The sequence below is a fragment of the Martes martes genome (assembly GCF_963455335.1).
Source record: "Martes martes genome assembly, chromosome: 16".
In the NCBI taxonomy this organism is placed as follows: Eukaryota; Metazoa; Chordata; class Mammalia; order Carnivora; family Mustelidae; genus Martes; species Martes martes.
In genome coordinates this window covers 31,170,783-31,196,503 of record NC_137904.1, presented here as the reverse complement: position 1 = coordinate 31,196,503, position 25,721 = coordinate 31,170,783, and the positions used below count along the sequence as shown (strand labels likewise).

The 25,721-nt window shown below is 37.7% G+C and overlaps 1 protein-coding gene across 1 annotated transcript in view; it reads left to right on the top strand.

Moving 5' to 3' along the window:
• MED13 (mediator complex subunit 13) overlaps positions 1-25,721 on the top strand; it is a 106,106-nt gene that overhangs the window by 11,742 nt on the left and 68,643 nt on the right. The window contains exons 4-6 of the mRNA XM_080826037.1: positions 22,687-22,832; positions 23,624-23,821; positions 25,457-25,651. Coding sequence (XP_080682163.1) covers positions 22,687-22,832; positions 23,624-23,821; positions 25,457-25,651 — 539 coding nt within the window. The remainder of the gene's footprint in view (positions 1-22,686; positions 22,833-23,623; positions 23,822-25,456; positions 25,652-25,721) is intronic.

Sequence of the window (25,721 nt, the reverse complement as noted above, 5' to 3'; positions counted from 1 at the left end):
GGATCGAGTTCGCATCCGGCTCCTTGCTGGGCAGGGAGCCTGCTTCTCTCTCCACCTCTGCCTGTCACTCTGCCTGCTTGTGTGCGCGCCTTTGCTCTCTCGCTCTCCCTCTGACAAATAAATAAATGAAATCTTAAAAAAAAACCCCAAGGGGCGCCTGGGTGGCTCAGTGGGTTAAAGCCTCTGCCTTCGGCTCGGGTCATGATCCCAGGGTCCTGGGATCGAGCCCCACATTGGGCTCTCTGCTCAGCGGGGAGCCTGCTTCCTCCCCTCTCTCTCTCTGCCTGCCTCTCTGCCTACTTGTGATCTATGTCTGTCAAATAAAGAAATAAAATCTTAAAAAAAAAAAAAACCCAAAACTTTAGATTGCTACCGTTCTGGTTTTTTTTATTTATTTACTAATTTGGGGTGGGGGAGAGAATGTGTGAGAAGGGGGAGGGGCAGAGGAAGAAGGAGACAGAGAATCCCAGGCCGACTCCCCACCAAAAGCACAGCCTGACTCAGGGCTCTGTCCCACGACCCTGCGATCATGATCCAAGCCAAAATCAAGAGTTGGATGATCAGCCAACTGAGATACCCAGGCTCCCCAGTTCTCTCTGATTTAAATATGATACAAGATATATAGTCTCTTAGAAGATTTGGTCTTAAACACTAGTTAAATTAGTGAGGCTTTAAGAAAGATGAAACCATAAGATGGCATGTGAGAGAAAAGGCAGTTTTTTAGTTTTCCCTGAAAGATGTGAGGATATGAAGGAAACATTTGGTTATGTTGTATCATTGTTTTTGTTTTTTTTTTTTAAGATTTTATTTATTTGTCAGAGGTATCACAAGTAGTCAGAGAGGCAGGCAGAGAGAGGGGGGGAAGCAGGCTCCCGGCCGAGCAGAGAGCCCAACAAGGGGCTCCATCCCAGGACCCTGGATCATGACCCAAGCTGAAAGCAGAGGCTTAACCCACTGAGCCACCCAGGCATCCCTATGTTGTATCATTGTTGAGATGCCATCTTTTATGTCACTTTTTAAAGTATTTTTTTGAAAAGATTTTATTTGAGATAGGGAGCACTTGGGGGGTGGGTAGAGCCTGGGGAGGGAGGGGCAGATGGACAGGGAGAACCAGACTCCTGTCTGAGTGGGGAGCCCAGTGTTAGATTCGATTCCAGGACCCTGGGATCATGACCTGAGCTAAAGGCAGGTACTTAACCTGCTGAGCCACCCAGGTGTCCCATCTTTTATGTCTTACGTACACACTGTTTTCAGTGTGTATGAGTCTTTTCAAACTTCTCTTTTTAGTTTTAAACAATTTTTTTTTCATATTTTATTTATTTATTTGACAGAGAGAGACAGTGAGAAAGGGAACACAAGCAGGGGGAGTGGGAGAGGGAGAAGCAGGCTTCCCACTGAGCAGGGAGCCTGATGACCCTGGGATATGACCTGAGCTGAAGGCAGATGCTTAACGACTGAGCCACCCAGGCGCCCCTCTTTTTAGTTTTAGTAGGATGGATGAGTAGATAAGCCTGGACAAATCAAGGCTCTTTCATTTTCTTTCTTCTTGAAAATGAGCATAAATCTTTATTGTCAACAGAAATATTGTACAAGTTAGGAATGAATTCAGTTGCAAAAGAGAGAACACCTAACTACTTGGCTTATGTAGGAATTGATTTTTTTTGGTAGCAAGGAGTCTGGAGATAGGTAGCCCAATACTGGTGGGTCTGTTCAATAATGTCATCAAGGACTGGTATCTTGGAGTTTTCTGTGATGTATCTTTAGCCTTTAGCTTTTGTCCACTTGGTCCCCAGGAGTGTTGCCTTTCTGGATTTCACTCACAGTGAAATGAGATAGGAAGAAGAAGGGAGAAAGCAAGAAAGGGTGACCCTTGGATCAGAAAATAGGTTCTTCCTTGGAGACTTTAGCGGACCTATCTTTGGCTACACCAACCAAGAGAAACAAATATTTTTTATGTGGGAGGGAGCATTGCCTCTCTGAACAAAATAAGGCTTCTGGTTTGTAAGAAGAAATGGAGAAGAGACATTAAGTAGGCAATAAGAAGAAGGGGAAATAAATGTCAGGTTGGTAATTAGCAGTATTCACCATATACATTAATACAGTTTTAAGAAGTCAAGCAGATAACTGAGATTTAAAATGTTAAAAAGCTGCCATCTAAGCACCAAATACTAGATGTGCTCCTCAGAGGCATTCCCTTTTAATTCTTTTAACTTAATTTACCTATTTAAAAATATAAAAGTGGGGCTCCTGGGTGGCTCAGCTGGTTAAGCGACTGTCTTCAGCTCAGGTCATGATCCTGGAGTCCCAGGATTGAGTCCTGCATCAGGCTCCCAGCTCCATGGGGAGTCCATGTCTCCCTCTGATCTTCTCCCCTCTCATGCTCTCTCTCTCTCTCAAATAAATAAATAAAATCTTTTAAAAAAATAAAATTTGGGCACCTGGGTGGCTCAGTGGGTTAAGCCTCTGCCTTCGGCTCAGGTCATGATCTCAGGGTCCTGGGATCGAGTCCCGCATTGGCATCTCTGCTCAGCGGAGAGCCTGCTTCCTCTCTCTCTCTGCCTGCCTCTCTGCCTACTTGTGATCTCTGTCAAATAAATAAATAAAATCTTTAAAAAAATAAAATTTAAAAGTAAATAACATGCTGATTCTTGAGTTTTTAATTATTTCAGTTATTTAGTATTAACCTATTGACTTTTTTTAAAAAAGATTTTATTGATTAGAGAGTGCAAGCAGGGGGAGAGGGATAGGGAGAGAGAATCTCAAGCAGACTCTGTGCCAAGTGTGGAGACCAAGTGCGTGGAGCCCAACGTGGGCTCGATCCCATGAACTTGAGATCATGACTTGAGCTGAAATCAAGAGTCAGACGCTTAACCAGCTGAGCTACCAAGGTGCCCATAAATATACTTTGATGGTTTAACTATTTTACATTCTTCCCCCTCCATGCCAGCCACTTGTATACACTCCACTTCCTTTATTTCTTATCTTGCCAATAAGTTTATAAGAGTTGGTAAAAACAATATCTGTTGTTTATACTATGATTATGTAAATACTATTTATAGCCGAGCCATATAGTGTATTAGAATTATGTTCCACTTCCTCTGTATCTTTTTGTTTTCTTCAGTGTTAACGATTATCTTTTTTTTTTTCACTTAATTATCTATCTCAGATGTGGTGAACTATCACTCCACAGGGTAAATATAGCCTGCCATGTGTTTTTGTAAATAAAATCTTACTGTAACACAGCCATTTTCATTCATTTATAGATTATTTTATGCCTGCTTTCATAGTACAGCAGAGTTGAATAGATGTGATAGGACAGGTGGACCCACAAAGCCTAAAATCGTTAGCCTATAGTATTTACTCTCTGGCTCTTTGCAGATGAAGTTTGCTGACCTCTGATCTAAGTACCTATTTGTGATCTAAGTACCTATTGGTGATTCCTAAAGGATCTACCAGAAAGAAAATCTCGCCTCTCTACCTTTAAGGAGTTTGTGTAATCTGTTGGTTTCTTTTTTGTTTTATCTCTTGTTAATTAATATCTCTGTTTGAGCCCTTCATTCTTCTGTTCCAATTTGGACTGGTTGTTTTATATAGGCTTGTCTCACAGCAGTCATTTTGGAAATTCCCTTTGCCTCTCTTTGTTAGATTCCTTATTTCCTAGATCTTACAGATCTCATGTTTGCCCTTTTTTTTGGGGGGGGGGTGTCTTACTATTTTGGTAGTGCTCATCCACCAGTAGTTTCCTGAGAAGGGAATACATGACAAGTAATATTTTGGGATCCTGAATATACGAATTACCTCCTTTTTTACTCTTGAGGCTTCTGGGCACTAAAATGGCTGGAAATTCTATTTGTATGTGAGTAGCTATGAAGTAGCAGGCTTTAGTAGATTGATTGGTCAAGGACCAAGCCATTTTATTGGGTGCCTGTTGCCCAACTGTCTGTCTGTATGTGTCCCTCCCCACTCCCATCCTCTTAAAGTTAATCATTTTTCCCAGAGGAGTCCTTCAGGATCCTAACTAGGAAATATAAGTTTGGCTGTCAACATTTAGGGAGCCTACTAGGTAAAGCAGACTGTCCTGAATATATTTATATTAGGGAAACACTATACTTCTATGGTATTTAGATTTTCACTTAATTCTTTTAAATACATCATTTCAGCTGTATTTGGTATCTCTTAAGTGCCAAGTTCCGGTTTCATCCAATTTAAAGTGAACTTCTAACTTTTCTGCTGATAGGAAATAATGTAAAGAACCTGTCTGCAGGATAGAGAAGTGGGTCTAGGAGTCTGACTTAAGAACTTACTCATGAACTTTCATTCCTTTTGTTTTTGGTTGCACCATGCATCCACTTTCAGAGATCTACCAGAATCTTCACTTTTGTGCCTTTATGGGATTTTGTGGGTTTGATTCAATTTGCATCTTGGTTTTTTCCCCCTTAGGCTTTATCTACTAAGCTAGTTACTATTTTTGCCTTTCCTTGTTAGCTCCCCAAATTTTGGGGCCAGTATTGGTCTGCTGCCTTCACTTGTACCATTCTCTTTTTGCTCTCTTGCTGTCTATATGGAAGATGTTTCACAGAGAAGTAGAGGTAAATGAATGTGTTCAATGAGCCATGTAAGATACTGGAAGTATCTTTATTTCTCTTCGTGGAGGAAGCTTTCTTTTTTTTTTTTTTAAAGATTTTATTTATTTATTTGACAGAGATCACAAGTAGGCAGAGAGGCAGGCAGAGAGAGGAGGAAGCAGGCTCCCTGTTGAGCAGAGAGCACGATGCGGGGCTCAATCCCAGGACCCTGAGATCATGACCTGAGCCGAAGGCAGAGGCTTTAATCCACTGAGCCATCCAGGCGCCCCGAAAGAAGCTTTCTTAATGGGCTTTTACTGATAGAACATGGAACTTTTCATATTGGGGATTTCCATGAATCCAGTAGATTCTACTTGTTATCTACTTAGCGTAATTAAACACTAGGGTGTTCCTGTGGGCTGACCCATTTAGAAAGGGAACTAAATTCAAGCTGTGTTTTATTAGAGGAGTGGTACCAGAAATAGTGTATGCTCTTCTGAGTTACTCTTGGAGGATTGTTGTGCTACAAAACTGATTTTATCCAGGGCAGATAAATGCTGTTCCTCAAATCTTTTTGCGTAGGAACTGCCCTCCTACCTCCCCTCCCTTTAGAGAAGCAAGTAGAAAAATCAAGCAGATAAGCCTCTCAACTGCTTTTTTTTTTTTTTTAAGATTTTATTCATTTATTTGACAGAGAGAGATCACAAGTAGGCAGAGAGGCAAGCAGAGAGAGAGAGAGGAGGAAGCAGGCTTCCTGCCGAGCAGAGAGCCCGATTCGGGACTCGATCGCAGGACCCTGAGATCATGACCAGAGCTGAAGACCCGAGGCTTCAACCCACTGAGCCATCCAGGCGCCCCTCTCTGAACTGCTTTTAATTACGGTTTGGGACTACATACTTTTCCATTGAATTCAGTGGAATGATAATAGGCATGTAGATAATGACTGGATTATAAATTACATTTCTGTCCCATTATGAGGTGAAACCATTAAGGGCCATATATACTATTTTTGTTTACTGATCCAGTCACTTTCTGTTGAACTTGCATAAGCATTTTTTTTTTTTTTTTTTTAATTTAAAGACAGCATATGGGAGTAGGGGGAGGGTGAGAGCGAATCTTAAGCAGGCTCTAGGAGCCTGACACAGGGCTCCATCTCACAACCCTGACTGAGATCATGACGTGAATCCAAATCAAGAGTCAGATGCTTAATTGATTGAGCCACCCAGATACCCCAAGAACTTGTATAAACATTCTTAAAAAGAATTAATACAGTTGTCTGGGGCAGTGGGTGACTCAGTAGTTAAGCGACCAACTCTTGATTTCAACTCAGGTCATGATCTCAGGGTTAGGAGATTGACCGCTAAGGTTTCACATAAGGCCTTCGTGCTCAGTGGGGAGTCTGAGATTCTCTCTCTCTATCCCTCTGCCCCACCCCCCACTCATGGGCTCTCTTGTGCGCGCTCTGTAAATAAATAAGTAAATCTTAAAAAAATACAATTGTCAAGGAAGGAAGTTGGTATTGTGAAACTGGTTTCATTTGAACAAAGGAGAAAATATTTCTGACCTTTTCTTTCTTCTTCCTTCCTTTATCCCCCTTATATAGATTCTCATCTAATAATGTGGATTTCAGTATAGCTAGTTGTCTGATTAACAGTTTTCAGGGACTGAAAGAGAGGAAATGGAGTTAAATCTAGTGGTATAACTAGGTTAGCTGTAAAGAACCCTTCAACTGTATAGGTAATTAACCACAGAAATTTAAGAAGTTATTAGGGTAATTAGCACTAAGAAATTTAAAAGAATTGCTTTTAAATCTGCCATCTTCAGGTATTATTAAAAGAATGACCAGTGTTTGTCTTAACAGTTTTAGATGTTTTCCTGCAGTGTAGGAAACTAGATCAGATGCAGTTGTTGTGTTTGCTAGTGAAGCCACAGGTAAATTGCTGTAATAAGTACCAATGACTTACTGTAGGTTTTAAGTATTAGTAAAAAGGCATCACAAACTTGTGATGTTTGAGTGTACATTAGGATAAGATTATTTTGAAGAACCTAAGTTTGTGCTTGGTTGGCTTTTTGTCATTTAAATTTATTATAGCAGTTTAGCTAAATGGCCAGTTAAGTTTGTTTATTTAGTAAGAGTTAAATGCTTATAGGAAGGTACACAGAGTAGAAAGATATTAATAAGGATTTTTTTTAAGACTACTGTTTTATGTCTTCCAGTATGAATTTACATAGGAGGTCTGGTAATTAAGTGGCAGTTGAGATTGTAAAGGAGAGTTAATAAGGGACATTTATTATATAATTTTACTCTGTTCCCTCAACTACAGATAGAGTCACATAATTAATTTCTGTGGAAAAAGTGTATTGTTCCGTTGGTAAATCTGCTTTGAGATTTTTACTCTACTATTTAGCCTCAATTTTATTTATTTTTATTATTTTTATTTTTTAAAAGATTTTATTTATTTATTTAACAGACAGAGATCACAAGTAGGCAGAGAGGCAGGCGGAGAGAGAAAAAGGGAAGCAGGCTCCCCGCTGGGCAGAGAGCCTGATTCAGGGCTTGATCCCAGGACCCTGAGATCATAACCTGAGCGAAAGGCAGAGGCTTTAACCCACTGAGCCACCCAGGTGCCCCTAGCCTCAATTTTATTTTATTTATTTATTTTTTTAAAGATTTTATTTATTTATTTGTCAGAGAGAGTGAGCACAGGCAGACAGAGTGGCAGAGGGAGAAGCAGGCTCCCCACTGAGCAAGGAGCCTGATGTGGGACTTGATCCCAGGACGCTGGGATCATGACCTGAGCCAAAGGCAGCTGCTTAACCAACTGAGCCACCCAGGCATCCCTCCTAGCCTCAATTTTAAAAGACAGTATAGGGTATCTGTATATATCTGTGTGTATACTCACATGTCTATGCAAATAGGGTAGAATAAATTTTTGCTGAATATAACAAAGGAGTTTGGATCAGATGTCTGGTTCTGTATTTTTTTTTTATTTTTAATATTTTATTTATTAGAGTGTGTGTGAGAGAGAGAGAGAGAGTGTGAGAGGACAGGGAGAGAGAATCTCAAGCAGACTCGCACTGAACGTGGAGCCCCATATGGGGCTTGATCCCATGACCCTGAGAATATGACCCGAGCCAAAATCAGGCGTTGAATGCTTAACTGACTAAGCCACCCAGGTGCCTCAGGTTCTGTATGTTCTATGCCCTTATTTTGGGTTCTGGAGTTAAGGGCTAAGTGTTAGCAAAGAGTCTGGCCCACAAGAGGAGATTTTGGTCTTGTGGGATGAAGCCGGTAAAGTTCACAGGAAGGAGAGGAGTAATTCCCAAATATTTATAGAGTTAATTGTAACTAGAATATTAGGGCAAAATAAGGACATTTAATCCTTCCCTATTTATTTATTTTTTAATTAATTTATTTATTTAAAATATTTTATTTATTTATTTGACAGAGAGATTGCAAGTAGGCAGAGAGCTAGGCAGAGAGAGAGAGGGGAAGCAGGCTCCCTGCTGAGCAGAGAGCCCAATGTGGGGCTCAATCCCAGGATCCTGAGATCATGACCTGAGCCGAAGGCAGAGGCTTAACCCACTGAGCCACCCAAGCGCCCCTGTTTATTTTGTTTTTAAAGCTCTTACTTGTTTGACAGAGAAACAGCAAGAGAGGGAACACAGGCAGGGGTAGAGGGAGAGGGAGAAGCAGGCTTTCCGCCAAGCAGGGAGCCCAATGACAGGGCTCGAGTCCAGGTGCTGGGATCATGGCCTGAGCCGAAGGTGGACGCTTTAACAACTGAGTCACCCAAGCACCCTTTTTAAAAAAATTTTTATTTTAATTTTAAAGATGCTTTAGAACTGTGCTGTTCAGGATAGTAGTCACTATTTAAATTTTGATTACTTAAAGAAATAAAATTACAATTCAGTTTCTTAGTTTCACTGGCTACATTTCAAGTTCTCCTGGATTAGTGGCTATTGTATTGGGTAATGTAGATATACAGTATTTTCTTCATTGCCGAAAGTTCTTTTGGATGGTGTTATTTACAGCAGAGCCTTTACCCTTATTATCAAAATAATACTTTAGGAGCTTTACTAAAGAAGTTGGTCAAGGTTGTTTTGTTTTTAAGGCACTAGATGAAAGACTATACTTTAAATTTCACCCATAGAACTGTGTTTATCTTCCACTACACTTTTGGCTTTTACACAGTTCTTTTATCTCTAATATTTTAATTAAAGCAATACAAGATTTAAGTTTCCTCTAGTTATATTATTAACCATTTTTATATAGCTTTAGAATTTCCTTTGGTTGGGTCCCTTAATACCTCTGAAAACTTGAACTTCTAGGGAAGCTAAGAGCAATCATTATGTTTTCTAAGGACTCATTTTCTTTCTTCTTGCCTTCTAAGGTAGCAGTGTCCTGTAGAAATACAATGTGAATCACATATGTAATTTTAAATCTTCTAGTAGGCACATTAAAAAAGGTAAAACAAAAACCCAGCTGAGATAAATATATTTAGCTCAGTATCTAAAATATTTTAGCATGTAATTAATTATGCAAAGACTATTAGTGAGATATTTTACTTTTTTAAAATAAGTTTTTTAAGTTTAATGTATATTCTTTACTTAGAGTATATCTCCATTTGGATTGGCCGCATTTTATGTGCTCAGTAGTCATGTATATATTGGCTGTTGCATTAACAGCATATTCTAGGGCTTCAAGCCCAACTGAGCTTGTTATAATGTTTATTGGTAAAAGATGTTTTCTAACCGGGGCACCTGGGTAGCTTAGTTGATCAGGTGTCTGCTTTTGGCTCAGGTCATGATCTCAGGGTCCTGGGATTGAGCCCTGCGTCAGGGTCCCTGCTCTCCCTCTCCACCACCACCACCCTGCTTGTGCTCTCACGCGTGCGCTTTCTCTGTCAAATAAATAAATAAAATCTTAAAAAAAAATAAAAAAGATTTTCTGGGGTGCCTGGGTGGCTTAGTCGCTAAGCGTCTGCCTTCGGCTCAGGTCATGATCCTGGGGTCCTGGGATCGAGCCCCACATCGGGCTCCCTGCTTGGCGGGGTGCCTGCTTCTCCCTCTCTCTCCCTCTGCCTGCTGCTCTGCCTACTTGTGCTCACTCTCTGTCTCTGTCAAATGAATGAATAAATCTTAAAAAAAAAAATTTTTTTTAAAAAGATTTTTAAACTGGTCTTCAAGTCCTCTTGGAATTGTATGCTAATATTTTAAAAGATTTTATTCATCCATTTATTTTAGAGAGTGAGAGCATGAGTGTGCAAGCAGTGGCAAGGTCAGAGGGATTGGGGAGAGAGAGAATCTTAAGCAGACTCCATAACCATGAGGAGCCCAGTGTGGGGCTTTATCCTATGACCCTAAGACCGCCACTGGAGCTTGAAACTAAGAGTCAGACGCCCAACTGACTTGAGTCACCCAGGCACCCTGTATGCTAAATTTTGAGTGTGATCTAAACTCTAAAAGATAGGAGAGACCTTCACCTTATGTCAAGATACCCACTATTTGCCCAGTTGGGCATAGCTGCTTTTTTTGCCTCTCTGCAGCCTATCTCTGTTGGTTTATTGTTAATGTCTTATCAAGATTATTATGCTTCCTATTTTCTGAAACCTTAAGTGATGATATAATAGTACTTATGACCCATGAAATTTCTCTGATGCTTGAGTCGTGAGGATTTGCATGATCAGTTGTCTACATTCTCATGCTTTCCAGAAACATTTATGAGAAAAATTAAGTGCTAAGACTTCTTTCTTTTTTTCCTCCCTGTTAAGCTTTACTTACTATCATTTCTTACATGATTTTTGCCATAGACTCCTGTAAATTTGTCCTTTTGAACTATTGGTTTTAGATATGAATAATAATAGGGAGTTTTGTCTCTGAAGGGGAGAAGGTAGTGAGAAACCTTCGCTTAAGCAGAACTGGCCAGTCTCTGTTTAGAATTAGGGCTTAACATTAACTCATTTCTTACAACTTTGTTCCTCCAGTTTTACAGTTGGTAAATCTAAAGCACAGAGAGGCTATGTCACTTATCCAAAGTTATATAGCTTGCTAATAATGTTGGAGTAGGATGGTAGGGCATGAAAAATGAAACAGATTTTGGACCCTGTAGACCAACTGTACCTTCTCTTCCTACATCTTTTTTTTTTTTTTTTTTTTTTAAAGATTGCAATTTTTTGAGAGAGAGAAAGGGAGTATGCATGCCCACACATGACTTGGGGGAGGGGCACGGGAGGAGGAAAAAGCAGGCTTCCCCCAGAGCAGAAAGCCCAATCTCTGACCAGGGGCCTGGGATGATGACCTGAGCCAAAGGCCGATGCTTACCCAACTGAACCACCAGGTGTCCTCTGCCTACATCTTTTTAAAGTGATAGAAAGTAGTAAAACAGAATACTTAAAAATTTCTTATATTGGGGAAATACAGGAATATAAAGAGTACTTGCAGAACACTTGAAGCTGTAAGCCAGGATATCATTGCTTTCTAAGGGTTCTTTACTGTGTAGTTTAATATGTTCACTCAGTGAGCAGAAGTATATCCAGAATTCACAGATGAGGTGTTCTTCTGGATTTTAATAAAGATCTCTTGTTCATGGAGGTATGTTCAGAATACCTAATGTTGAAGATAGTAACTATAAAAAATAAAAATGTTATGAGAGGTACAGAAATATAGATGAATGCAGTAGTGAAACTTGTTGCGATGTGGAATACTTTTGAGATTCAAAAATACTGATGCCCTTTTTAAAATTTTGGAGTAGAGCCTAGGCTTTAGAATTTTAAAAAGATCTCCAGGTGATTGTGATTAAAAAGAGGTTCGGAAACTATTGAAATTAATGGGATCGTATACCATTTTTCATTTTGTTCAGTGGCATTAAGTATATTCACCTTGTTGTCCAGCCATCACCACTATGTACAGAACCTTTTTTCATCATCCCACATTGAAAATCTGTCTGTTAAAGAACTCCTTATTTTCCCTTTCTTTCAGCTGCTGGTAACCACCATTCTACCTTGTGTCTGAATTTGTTTTAGTTACTTTATATAACTCGAGTTAACATAGTATTTGTCCTTTAGTGTCTGGCTTATTTCATTTAGCATAATGTTCTAAGGTTCTCATTCTTGTTATAGTACACACCACAATTTCATTTCTTTTTTTCATTTTTGGGGGATGGGGAGGGACAGAGGGAGAGGGAAAGAGAATGCCAAGCAGGTTCCACACCCAGCACAGAGCCCTGGCATGGAGCCTGACACAAGACTCTCTATCTCACAAATCCAAGATCATGACCTGAGCTGAAATCAAGCGTTGGACACCTAAGCAACTGAGCTATCTAGGGGACCCATAATTTCATTTCTTTCTAAGGGGGAATAATATTCCATTGTATTTTTATATCACATCTTGTTTATATATTCATCGGTCAGTAGACGATTGGGTTTTTCCACTCTTTGTTATGAATAATGCTGTTTTGTATATTGATGTGCGAATTTCTTTCAGATCCCTGCTTTTAGTTCTTTTGGGAATATATCTAGAAGTGGAATTGTTGGATCATATAGTAACTCTGTGTTTGATTTTTTATTTTCTTTTTTAAGGAATTGCCGTACTTTTTCATAGTAGCTGCACCATTTTACATTCCCACCAGGAGGGTTCCAGCTTTTCCACATCTTCACCAACACTTGTTTTCTAAAATGTTTTATTTAATAATAGCCATCCTATGGGTTGAAATGGTATATCATAGTTATGATTTGCATTTCCTTACTGATTAGTGTTGAGCATCTTTTCATGTGCTTGGTGGTCATTTGTATATCTTCTTTGGAGAAATATGTGTTTAAGTCCTTTGTCCATTTTGGTTAGGATGACTATGGTTTTTGTTTTGTTTTTGAGAGAGAAAATGCTCTAGCAGGATTTGGCGATTGAGGGAGAGGGAGAGAGAATCTTAAGCAGCCTTGATGCCTAGCATAGAGCCTGACACAGGGATCTCATGACCCTGAGATCCTGACCTGTGCTGAAATCAAGAATCAGACACTGGACCAACCAAGCCAGGCAGGAGCTCCAGGAAGACTAGGGTTTTAAGTCAGCATTGTCTTTAGTTTTATGATTTAAGACAAGCCCTTTAATTTCTTTGTGCCTTGAGTTCCCTAACAGCAAAATGGGATATCATCTTTCTGTATCTACCTAATAAAAGTACTAAAAATAAATTAGATATGGCCCCTGCTAAAGCAGTATACATATTAAACTATTGTATGCATAATTGGGTTCTTACAAAACCCCTTGGAGACATATTTTTTGCTTTACGTCGGATTTAAAAGTTATGATGGCACTTATTTGTGGAACATAAGGAATAGCATGGAGGACATTAGGAGAGGGAAGGGAAAAATGAAGAGGGGAAATCAGAGTGGGAGACGAATCATGAGAGACTATGGACTCGGGGAATCAAACTGAGTGTTTTAGAGGGGAGGGGGCATGGGGGAATGGGGGGGATGGGTAGGCTGGGTGAAAGGTGTTAAGGGAGGGCACGTATTGCGTGGAGCACTGGGTGTCATATGCAAAGATTAAGTCATGGAACACTACGTCAAAAACTAATGATGTACTGTATGGTGACTAACATAATAAAAAATTATATTAAAATAAGACATTTCAGTATACAGTAAAAAAAATAATAAATGTTCTATGGTCAAATACTCATTGGGCATATGGAAAGGCTATATTGGACCTTCATGTTAATGGGCCATGGTGTTCATATATACCAGATTATATTTATTTTCCTAAATAATATTTACTAGACTCTAAGTAATGTACTTTAAAAAAGATTTTCCAAATTATAATAATCTTTTTACGAAAATTTTTAGTCACATTATTTGCTTTTTATGTCATGGCAAAAATCTATTTTGAATATCCTTTTTAATTCTCATTCAATATTTTACATATGAAATGAAACAGTTGGAAACTGTATTTTTAAGAACTATACTTCACTGATTAAAAGCAGTAAATATGAAGATACTAGATTCAGGTTTCCTAGCCTCTTTGTCTATTAAAGATAAAGAACATGAGACTGTTTTAGGTGGTTGCTTATACTTGCAAATGTTCTTGGAAATATTTGCAATTCAGATTTTAAAATCTATTCAGTTACTGAATAAGCACACAGCACTCATAATCATTTTTATAGAATACTTGATCCCTAAAACCAAGTTATAATTTCTCTGTGTAATAGGTTATTCTTACTGGAGTCATTTCTTAATAAATGTTTTCTTTTGACATAAGTATTTTTAGTTAGTAATTCCCCTTTAAACTCAGAATTTTCCCCTTTATTGAGAAATACTTGTCTTCTGAAGTTTCCTGAAAAGTTTTTTACCATTGTAATGATAAGAAATACATAGTCATTCTAACCAGTTGAGTTTGAATTTTTCTTAACTTTTTTTCAGCATTTTTTCAAAATTTACTACCTTCTTTTTGTTGTTCAGAGAAAGAAATGCTTTGAAAATTGATTTCTGCTTGTTTTATGTCAATACATAAAATGGGCATATCCCTCTCAGAAATTAAACATTAGTGGTTTGCTAAGACAGAACTACTAGTTAGGAATTATATATTTATATGCTCTATTACTCAACCTTAACAATTACAGAAGAACTGTGTCAGAAAAGAGGACATTCAAAGAAAGATAAGTACAAATATGACTGTGCATTTCCACATATAGTAACAAAATTTTTGCATATATGCTTGTTTACTTTAGATGCCTTTTTTGAGAAAAATGTATGGAGGCTTAGGAGTAATATTTGAAAATCCTAATGTTACAGCTAGTACATGTATTTTTAACAAAGGGTATTAGAATCACACTCTTGATTTGTTTTTTTTCCTTGAAGCTGTTACATATAGGCCATACCATCACTTTGTTGAGAAATAGTATTATTTTCTACCCTACAGGCTGACTGTATTCTCTCTAAATTATGTTTATAAATCAGGTTTTTTTCTTAGTTCATCTCTTTTTCTTTTTAGTACCTATCAGATATAACTGGTAATAATCAAATTACATTTTGACTTGATCTTTGTTCTCCAACTCTGTAAATTCATTAGGCACATTTTCTACTTTCTAGATTATTTCAGGCAACAGTTCTTTTTTTTTTTTTTTAAAGATTTTATTTATTAGAGAGAGTATGAGCTGGGGGGAGGGACAGAAGGAGAGGGAGAAGCAGACTCCTAGCCGAACAGGGAATCCAGTGCAGGGTTTGATCCCAGGACTCTGGGATGACCTGAGCCGGAGGAAGACGCTTAACCTACTGAGCCATCCAGGAGCCCCTTCGGGCAACTGTTCTACGATGTATTTCTCCATTATATAACATGGGTCACAATATAATAATTTCCTCATCACTTTTTAGTGTCTTATGTTCTTTGCTATCAATCATCAGGTCCCCAAACCAGTGCCACATACTTATATTTTTGTCATAGTAGACCTTTTTGTGCCATTTTCCATATTGGCCACTGTTGTGTAACAAAGTCCTGCCAAAACATGGAGGCTTAATACAGCAGTTATATATTCTCATTAATGTATCTGCTGGTCAGCTGGGGGTTAGCCAGTTTAGTCCACATTGTAAACTGTAGGTGAGTAAAGGTATATTTCATATGATTCTTGTGGCAATGAAAGGAGCATTGGAAGGCAATCCAGATTGTATAAGCATGTTTTAAGCTTCTGCTTGGCCAAAGCAAGTCACAAAGCAAGCCTGAGTCAAGGTTGGGGAAATATATTTCACCTCTAATGGGAGAAACTGCAGTGTTACACCTAAGAGCCTTAATGAAGAGAGGGTGAGCAAAACACAATTACAAAGCTACAGTAATCAAACAGTATGTTACTAGCATACAGACAGGTAAACCAATGGAGTAGAAAGTCCAGAAATTAGTGTGGAAGAAAATGTTTGCAAATTATATATCTGATAAGGGGTTAATATCTAGCCATGTGCAAATAACTACAACTCAACAACAAAGTCAAGTAACCCAATTTAAAATTGGGTGAAAGACTGAAAAGATTTCTTCAACGATATAGGGATGGTCAATAGCATATAAAAAGATGGTCAACATCACTAATCAGAGAAATGCAAGTCATATCTGTTAGAATGGCTACTATCAAAAAAAAAGAAAACTAACAAGTTTTAGGATAGAGAAATTGGAACCCTTGTTCATTGTTGATGGGATTGTAAAATGATACAACCACTGTGGAAAACATTTATGGAGGTTCCTCAAAAAGTTAAAAATAGAACTACCATATAATCCAGCAGTCCTACTTCTAAGAGAATTGAAAGGATCCTTTTTGTTTCCTTTTTTGAGTTTTTATCTAAATTCTAGTTAGTTAACATATAGTGTAATATTATTTTCAGAAGTATACTTTAGTGTTTCATCACATGTAACACTATCACAAGTGTCCTCCTTAATACCCATCACCCACTTAGCCCATCCCCCTCCTCACCACCCCTCCAGCAACCTTCAGTTTGTTCTCTGTAGTTAAGAGTCTGTTTTATGGTTTGCCTCTCTACCACACACCCCCTTAATATGTTCTGCTTTTTAAACTCCCCATGTGAGCGAAATCGTAGGTATTTGTCTTTCCCTGACTGACTTATTAGCATAATATACTCTAGCTCCATCCACCTTGTTGCAAAGGGCAAGATTTCATTCAGTTTTATGGCTGAGTAATAGATTCCATTGTGTATGTATACTACAACTTTATCCATTCACAGTTGATGGATTTTGGGCTCTTTCCATAATTGGCTATTATTGATAATGCTGCTGTAAACATCAGGTTGCGTGTATCCCTTTGAATCAGTTTTTGTATTTTTTTTTATCCTTTGGCTAAATACCTAGGAGTATGATTGCTGGGTCATAGGGTAGTTGAATTTTTAACTTTTTGAGGAACCTCCATGCTGTTTTCCAGAGTGGCTGTACCAGTTTGCATTCCTACCAACAGTGTAAGAAACTTCCCCTTTCTCGGCATCCTCACCAGCACCTGTTGTTTCTTGTGTTGTTAATTTTAGCCATTCTGACTGGTGTGAGGTGGCATCCCATTGTAGTTTTGTTTCTATTTCCCTGATGTTTAGTGATGTTGAGCATCTTTTCCTGTGTCTGTTAGCCATCTAGATGTCTTCTTTGGAAAAGTTTGTTCTTGTTTTCTGCCCATTTCTTAACTGGATTGTTTGTTTTTTGGGTGTTCAGTTTGATTAGTTCTTTGTAGGTTTTGGATATAAACCCTTTTTCAGGTGTCATTTGCAAATATCTTCTCCCATTCTGAAGGTTGGTTGCCTTTTAGTTTCGTTGATCATTTCTTTCATTGTGCAAAAGGTTTTTTTTAATCTTGAGGTGCCTGGATGGCTCAGTGGGTTAAATTACTGACTCTTGGTTTGCTCAGGTCATGGATCTCGGTCTTGGGATTGAGCCCTGCGTTGTGCTCTGCACTCAGAAGGGAGTCTGCTTAAAGATTCTGTCCCTCCCTCTGCCCCTGCCACCTGCTACTGCACCCTCTCTGTCTCTGTCTCTCTTATCTGTCTCAGATAAATAAATCTTTAAAAAAAAAAAAAAAGCCTTTTACCTTGGTGAAGTCTCAGTAGTTATTTTTGCCTTTGTTTCCCTTGCCTCTGGAGATGCATCTAGTAAGAAGTTGTTATAGCCAATGTCAAAAGAGGTTGCTGCCTGTGTTCTCTAGAATTTTGAAGGATTCTTGTGTCACATTTAGGTCTTCCATCCATTTTGAATTTATTTTTTTGTATGGGGTAAGAAAGTGGTCTAGTTTCTTTTCTATTTTGCATGTGGCTGTCTAGTTTTCTCAACACCATTTGTTGAAGAGATTGTTTTCTGTTGGATATTTTTTCCTGCTTCATTGAAGATGAGTTGACTATATAGTTGAAGGTCTGTTTCTAGGTTTTCTCTTCTGTTCCATTGATCTGTGTGTCTGTCTTTGTGCCGGTACCACACTGTCTTGATGACTATGGGAAACCAGGATCTTGAAGAGATTTGCATATCCATGTTCATAGCAGCACTATTCCCAGTAGCTAAGAGGTGGAAACAACCCAAATGTCCTTTGATGGGTGAATGGTTATGCAAGCTGTGTTATGTACATAATGGATTTTTATTCACCTTTTAAAAGAGGAGAAATCCTGTCACATGCTACACCATGAATCAACCTTGAGGACATTATGCTAAGTGGGAAAAGCTGGTCACAGAGACACAAACTCTATGACTTTACTTACGTGAGGTAGATCTAAAATAGATAAATTCATAGAAACAGAAAATATAATGGTGATTGCCAGGGGCTGGAAGAAGTAGGAAGAAGGAATTGTTGTTTAATGGGTATAATTTCAGAGTTGCAGTATGAAAAGTTGTGGTGATTTTTTTCAAAACAATGTGAAGGGGCGCCTGGGTGGCTCAGTGGGTTCTGCCTTGAGCCCAGGTCATGATCTCAGGGTCCTGGGATTGAGCCCCTTGTCGGGCTTTCTGCTTGATGGGGAGCTTGCTTCCCCCTCTCTCTCTGCCTGCCTCTCTGCCTACTTGTGATCTCTGTCAAATAAATAAATAAAACCTTTAAAAAATCAGTTTCATAAAAAAATCAATTTCAAAACAATGTGAATATACTTAACATTACTGAACAATACACTTAAAAATGATTAAGATGGTAAATTTTATATTGTGTTTTTTTACCATGGTTAAAGAAATGAGAAAGAAGGGGGTGAAGAATTGGAACCAATAACTCAATTTTATGCCAATATTAAAGTTATAATTCCTTTTATTAAGGAATTTACAACTTGGCAGGGGAGTTCAATTAGTTAAATAATAGTGTGATGATAAATATTAGGATAAACATGGAGTATTATGGGAGCACGGAGATAATGTTTAAAGGAGTGTTGAAGTGGAGTGCCTGGGTGGCTGAGTCAGTTAAGCATCCAACTCTTGATTTTGGCTCTCATGAGTTCTGAGATCAAGCCTGGGAAGGGCTTCTCACTCAGTGGGGAGTCAACTTGAAAGATTCTTTCTCCCTCTGCCCCTTCCTCACACTCCCTTGGGCTCTCCCTCTCTCTAAAATAAATAAATCTTTAAAAAAAAAAAAAAAGAGTGTTGAAGAATGCTTAAGAAGTGGGGAGGAATTTGTAGTAAACAAAAGGAGTTCTTGGACTAAGTACCTCTGCCTGGAAAGATTAGCAAGGATCAGATAACAAAGGGTCTAAAGTGCTGTACTATGGGGTTTTTGTTGTTTTTTTGTTTTTGTTTTTTTTTTCCTTAGGGCATTGGGCAACTATTGATTTTGAGCCGCCAGTTACATGATCAGAATTAATTTTTAAAGAGATGCCTGTCAGCAGTGAAAAGCGAGAAGATAAATTAGAGATTTTAGTAGTTATTCAGAGCTTAAAAAGACAACTGACGAATCATGGATATTTAAGAACTAGAATCAGGAGTTTAGGAAAAGAGTTGAGGATGATTCACTTTTCTAGCTTTGGACAACTATATAGATACAGACTTGATAAGAAAAGCAATGTTTGATTAGAAATAAGTTGCTCGGATACAGATTGTATCCTACAGTATTTAGTGCGTACCTACTATGTGTCAAGGACCTATTCTAAAATCTGTGGATACAACCTTGAATAAAGAAGACACATTCCTCCTCCAGTAGAGTTTACATTCTGGGACAGCTATAAGGAAAAAGTAAATTAAAATTTTAGATTACGATTATTTAGCCAAAGGAAACCTATCCCAGAATAGGAATTAAAGGACAATTTAAAGTAGGGTGATTGGTAAAAACAGCACCTACAAGGTATCTGAATAAAAAACCTAATGAAAGTGAACGTAGATAGGTGGAGTGTTTCAGATTGAATAACAGTAGGTATAAAGGTCTGGTGTGTTTAAGGAACTGCAGAGAGGCCATTTGAAAAGGAAAAGTAATAAAGGAAGACTTACTAGTAAGAGATGAGGTTGGAGAAGAAATACGTATCTGGGGTAGGCTGATGTAATGTACCATGAGATATAAGGATAACTTTTGTATTGTTATCCAAGTTTGATTCTTTTCCACTTAAGAATTAAAGTTTGTTATCATTATCTAGGTCTTGTTGAGACAGTCTCATAGATCCTGTACCTGGTTTTTAAATAGCACTAAACGTAACAGTAAATAAGTGTGTATTTAGTATAGTGCCATGTGCTTAGCCATAAAATACTTGTTGAATAAAGGAATAATACTTGCTTTCATCTGGTGGCTTAGTATATAGTTCATTTAGATTTGAATATAATACTAAGTTTAATGCAGAGTTCTTTTGAATGTGTGTACATGTTCTGCTTTAAGCATTTGGAGTTAGGTAAATCTATATGTTTGGTACTTTTTTCTCCCTGTTTTACAGTATGGGTGTCTTACCATTGCTTGAAAGCAAAGATAAAATTGTCTTTATTTTACTTTTTTTTTTTTAATGTTTTATTTATTTATTTGACAGACAGAGATAGGCAGAGAGGCAGGCAGAGACGGAGAGGGGGAAGCAGGCTTCCCGCCAAGCAGAGAGCCCGATGCGGGACTCGATCCTAGGACCCTGGGATCGTGACCTGAGCTGAAGGCAGAGGCTTTAACCCACTGAGCCACCCAGGCGCCCCAAAATTGTCTTTATTTTAAATGGGTACTAGAAATGGTCTGCTTTTTGATGGACAGGTCTCAAAGTTAGTAGTTAAGTCTCTTGACGATTATTTTAGATTTTACTCTTATACCTAAGCAAATGTCTGTAGGCTTTGTAATTACTCAACCAATAGCTGTTCCAATAGGATTGGTCTTTGATAAGTAACAAGTTTAATATATTTAATAAATAATTAAAATAATTTTATTTCATATTTAAAAACTATTTGGCTTTATCATTTTATGGTTCAGTAAACCTGAAAGGAAACAATCTATTGGCTAAATGCAGGGTGGTATCTTGGATTGGATCCTGAAACCGAAAAATGGTCAAGTGGAAAAGCTAGTGAAATCCAAATAAGGACTGGAATTAATGTACCAGTGTTAATTACTTGTTTGACAGATGTAGCATTGTTATGTAAGGTGTTTAACTTCAGGGGAAACTGGGTTGGGTAAAGGATATATGGGAACTATGATACCTTTGCAACTTTTCTGTAAATTTAAGGTTATTCCAAAAATAAGTTTTTTATTTTTATTTTTATTTATTTATTTTTAAGAATTTTATTTATTTACTTAAGGGAGAGAGAGAAAGAGACCACAAATAGGCAGAGGCAGGCGAGGGGTGGGGGGAAGCAGGCTCCCCGCTGAGCAGAGAGCCTGATGTGGGGCTTGATCCCGGAACCCTGAGATCATGACCTGAGCCGAAGGCAGAGGCTTAACCCACTGAGCCACCCAGGCACCCCAATAAGTTTATTTTTAAAAAAAAATGGGTAACAAAATCTGCTGGGGTGGGGAAAGATATAGTAAGCATTGATTAAATAATTCGTAATTTTTATAAAAGATCGTATATGCATTTATTTGAGAGGGAGAAACAGAGACTCCCTGCTGACTGGAGAGCCACGCAGGGCTTGATCCCAGGATCCTGAGATCATGACCTGAACCGAAGGCAGATGTTTAACCAAGACTGAGCCACCCAAGCACCCCAAGATTCATAATTTTTAAAAATTTAAAAATAATACACTTAAAGCAGTATAGAATAATATAAATTTCGAAAACCTTAAGATCCCTGCTTAATTACTTTAGCCCCATTCCCTAGAAGTAACCAGGTTTAGTTTTCCATCTTTGTGTTTTAACTTTTTTGCTTACTACTTATAGTGGTTATTGCCATAATTACAGAGGTGCTTATACCTCTAGACCTTGATCTATCAACTTTAGACAGTATCTACTGATTCTTTACAATGAAAGATAAGATTTGGTTTATTAGTGATAGCATTGTCAGTTTTTCTGTTGGTTATCTTTTTAACTTGAGAGATAGCTTAAATTTCAGTTTCTTAATATTTCTATCAACTTCAGACAATCTGTTGGCTCCCTGATACATATGAAGTGAAGACATTCTCAGCTCTGCAGTACTCTTCACCTCTTTCTGACATTTTATTTTCCCACTTTTGTTAGCTGTAGTATTACTTTTACTGTAACTTTTTTTTTTTTGGTGCCCTTGACTTGTCCAGAAATAATTCAAGAGGGTTTATATATAGATAGATAACAATAGTATTTTGGCTTATTAATGGTTATATTTTAAAGAACTGGTTCTTTAAGACAAATTCTTTTTTTTTTCCCTTTAGATTTTATTTATTTATTTGACACAGAGAGAGATAGCGTGTGCACAAGCACGGGGAGAGGCAGGCAGAGGGAAAAGGAAAAGCAGACTCCCCACCGAGCAAGGAGCCGGATAAGGGGCTCGATCCCAGGACCTTGGGATCATGACCCAAGCCAAAGGCAGATGCTTAACCAACTGCACCACCCAAGTGCCCCAGGACAAATTCTTAAAATAAATGTGTGGAGAAGAAATAAGAAAAGTGGTTTCTTCTTAGTGTACAGTTTTCTCTTCTGGGCCATTCGACCTGTCTGTATTTTATTCTGAGGATCTTTGTGCTTTCCTTCTGGGAACTTTTATTTTCTCAGCCATATATAAGTTTCATAAGATGTTCTGCTTTGCATATAGCTTGGATTCTAGGATGCCTTCAATTTTAAGATCCTTCATTTCTTTAAAATAACTTACTGTTAGGGGTGAGAGGAGGGCAGTACAGTAAATGCTTGACTGAATGTAGCCCAATTCCAGAAATAATAAAATGAGAAAATATAGTTGTATTTAATTTCTTAATTGTAAGGGAAAATAAACATAAACATTAGGTCATCCTTAATTCAGTTGCATACCTAGATTTTTTATATATTTTGGTGGATATATTATAAGGGTATGTGTGGGTGTACCTAACTTGTTTACTGGTTCCTCTGTTTGCAGCTTTTTCTGCTATAAACAGTGCTGTGAAGAACATTTCTTAAAACTAAATCTTTGCTTATATCTGTGATTTTTTTTTTTTTCTTTCAGGTGGTGAAGTAGAATTTCTGGGTTAAAGAGATATGCATTTTTGTAGTATAACTTTTTAATAAAGAAAAGGAAGTTAACTTACATTTTGGCTATTAATCATCACTAAAATAAAACTTTTTCTTCTTTACTAGTGAACACTTGTCCTGCTCTTTCACCTTTTTCTTGCATGGAGATAGCAATGTTTGTACCAGTGTGGAAATTAACCAACATCAACCAGTATACCTTCTTAGTGAAGAGCATATAACCCTTGCTCAGCAGTCTAATAGCCCATTTCAAGGTAGATTATTTTACTATCTTAGATATTTGATCTCTTATTGTTTCAAGAAAACTGTATTGCAATTGGTAATTTTAAATTTTGGTGTTAATGAGATTTCTCTGTTCTTTAGGCTAGCAATTATTCTGCTGTAGTTTATTTTCTTTTTCCCTTAGAGTTTTAAGTCAATGAAATAAGCTTTTTAATACAAATATTATTTTTAAAAATTCTTGTACATGAATGATAACATATTTTAAAATGCTCTTTTAAATAGCACTTAGCAGATATATATGTTTATGCTTTCAAGGTCATCTTTTGTGTCCAGTCATGTAAGCCATTTTTAACGTTGGTACATGGGGATTTTGATATTTACATGAAATTGCTAATTGGTTTTTGAAGACTGACAGTATGTTCTTGTTTTAATTCTAACCCTAGTATTTGCTTTTTAAAAATTTACATAGCAGTGCATAATAAAAGTACTTAGATTTATAGACACATGCACACACACAGTTTTTCCTTAAGTTGCTTTTTCTTACTGGAAATGAAGAGAAGTTGAAGGATATACGTAACACCCCAACTCATGTTGAAATTCTAACCATGTGAGATATTTTGGGTGAACAAAATTTTAAGATTTTATAATAAATATTGTGCTTTATCTTCACAATAGTGAACTATAATAAATTTTTCTCTGAAATGACTATTAATATGAGTTTCCTTTTATTTTTTAGATTGCATAATTACTTGTCAAACTATTCATTGTGATCTTACCTGGCGTACCAGTCTTTACTTACTTGATGTTTCTTTTGGGTTTTTAGTAATCTTAAGCCCATTTGGACTAAATGGCACTCTCACAGGACAAGCATTCAAGATGTCTGATTCAGCTACCAAAAAATTGATTGGTGAATGGAAACAATTCTATCCTATCTCATCTTGCTTAAAGGAGATGTCTGAAGAAAAACAGGAAGATATGGATTGGGAAGATGATTCTTTAGCTGCAGTAGAAGTTCTTGTTGGTATGGATTCTGAGTATTAAATTTAAGGGGAAAGTATGTGACCGTATGTTGGTTATATTTTGTTGAATGATAATTCCAATACCTTAGTGCCTTTCAGCATTAAACATTTATTTCTTTGTTTTCTCCTCACATTACATAAGGGCTGCAGTATGATTGTGGTTTGGCTCCTCGTATCTTGTCATTCTACAACCTAGGTTCAGTAATTACCCACTCTCAGGGACATGCTGTTCTTAAAGACCAGAGGAATAATAAGTACTGAGTGTAACTATGTAAGTGTATTTAAAGCTTCTGCTAGGATATAATGTATGCTACATCTGCTTACACTGCATTAGACAGAACTAGTCACTTTGTCATGCCAGAGTCATTGGGGCAAGGAAGTATATTTCACCTAGAGGTAAGCATGCTAAAGATGGAAGAAGATAACTGTGAATGAGTAACATTTGGAAGCCAGAAAGTTGACCACCAGTGTTGTGTAGTATTTTCACATTCGGTAAAACTTGCCTCTGGTAACTTTTAGAAGGTAGAAGATATACTTAAGAATTCATGGCTTTGATCTGCTCTGCCCAGGTCAGCTCTTTTCATATTGGCTCTTCTCTATGGTTTTCTCATTCAGGGACCCAGATTAACAAGGTAAACTATATTTGGGACATGTGCATCTTGAGGGAAAGGACAGGAATAAGAGAGGCTGGACTGATCTTGCAAGCACATTTAAAGCTCCTGTTGGGATCTGGTGTATATCACATGCAGGTCACACAGGCAAGCCTAACAATGGAGAGAATAGGTATTCTCCATATTAGAGAGATGGGGGAGGTGTGGGGAATGTATAATTGAGCAGATAATTAGGATTAGAATCTGTAGCAGTGTTTAATGGAATCATGTGGCAATGTTAGATACATGAAGAGTGCCTTATTCACTTTTTTTTTAAATGAAAAGAATACCAGTATTGAATTTTAATAAATGCATTACTACCAGGGTAGTTGTGACAAAACCAGGAACAAAACACAAACATATTAAGCTTTCATAAAAAGACGTATAAAGAAGAAAGCAGAAAATGGTCCTTAATTCTAGTGTCCAGATTACCTTTGTTAAACTTAAAAAAAAATTTAAAAATATACATTATACTTTGTCAGCTTTACAAATAAAGATTTAAAAGTAATACACACTCATGGTTAGAAAATCCAAAAATGAAAAGAGAAAGCTGCTTGCTTCTCAGTCTCTCACTGAAGGTAACCATTAAAGGTATTAACAGTGTCTCGTAGTTTCTTCCAAAAAACCTTGTGCCAAAAGGAGCATATATTTATAAAAAATACATTAAGGGGGCGCCTGGGTGGCTCAGTAGGTTAAAGCCTCTACCTTTGGCTCAGGTCATGATCCCAGCCTGGGATCGAGCCCTGCATCAGGCTCTCTGCTCAGCAGGGAGCCTGCTTCCCTTCCTTTCTCTCTGCCTGCCTCTCTGCCTACTTGTGATCTCTGTCTGTCAAATAAATAAATAAAATCTTTTAAAAAAATACATTAAGTTTATTTAATTAAACAAATATCATATAAACTTTTCCATTACAGTACTTTTGAGTGAAACTAATCCCACTATAGTCACAGTGGTAATTTATTTTCCTGTCCATTATTTTTTCCTTTCAGCTGGTGTTCGAATGATCTACCCAGCATGCTTTGTTCTAGTCCCTCAGTCAGACATTCCTACTCCTAGCTCTGTGGGATCCTCTCACTGTTCAGCTTCTTGCTTGGGTGTCCACCAAGTGCCTGCTTCCACAAGAGATCCTGCTATATCTTCAGTTACTCTTACACCACCTACATCTCCTGAGGAAGTCCAAACAGGTATTGTATTAATCTGTTTCATTAACACCAGTTATAAATCTGTTGTTTTGAATATGTCAGCACTTAAAAA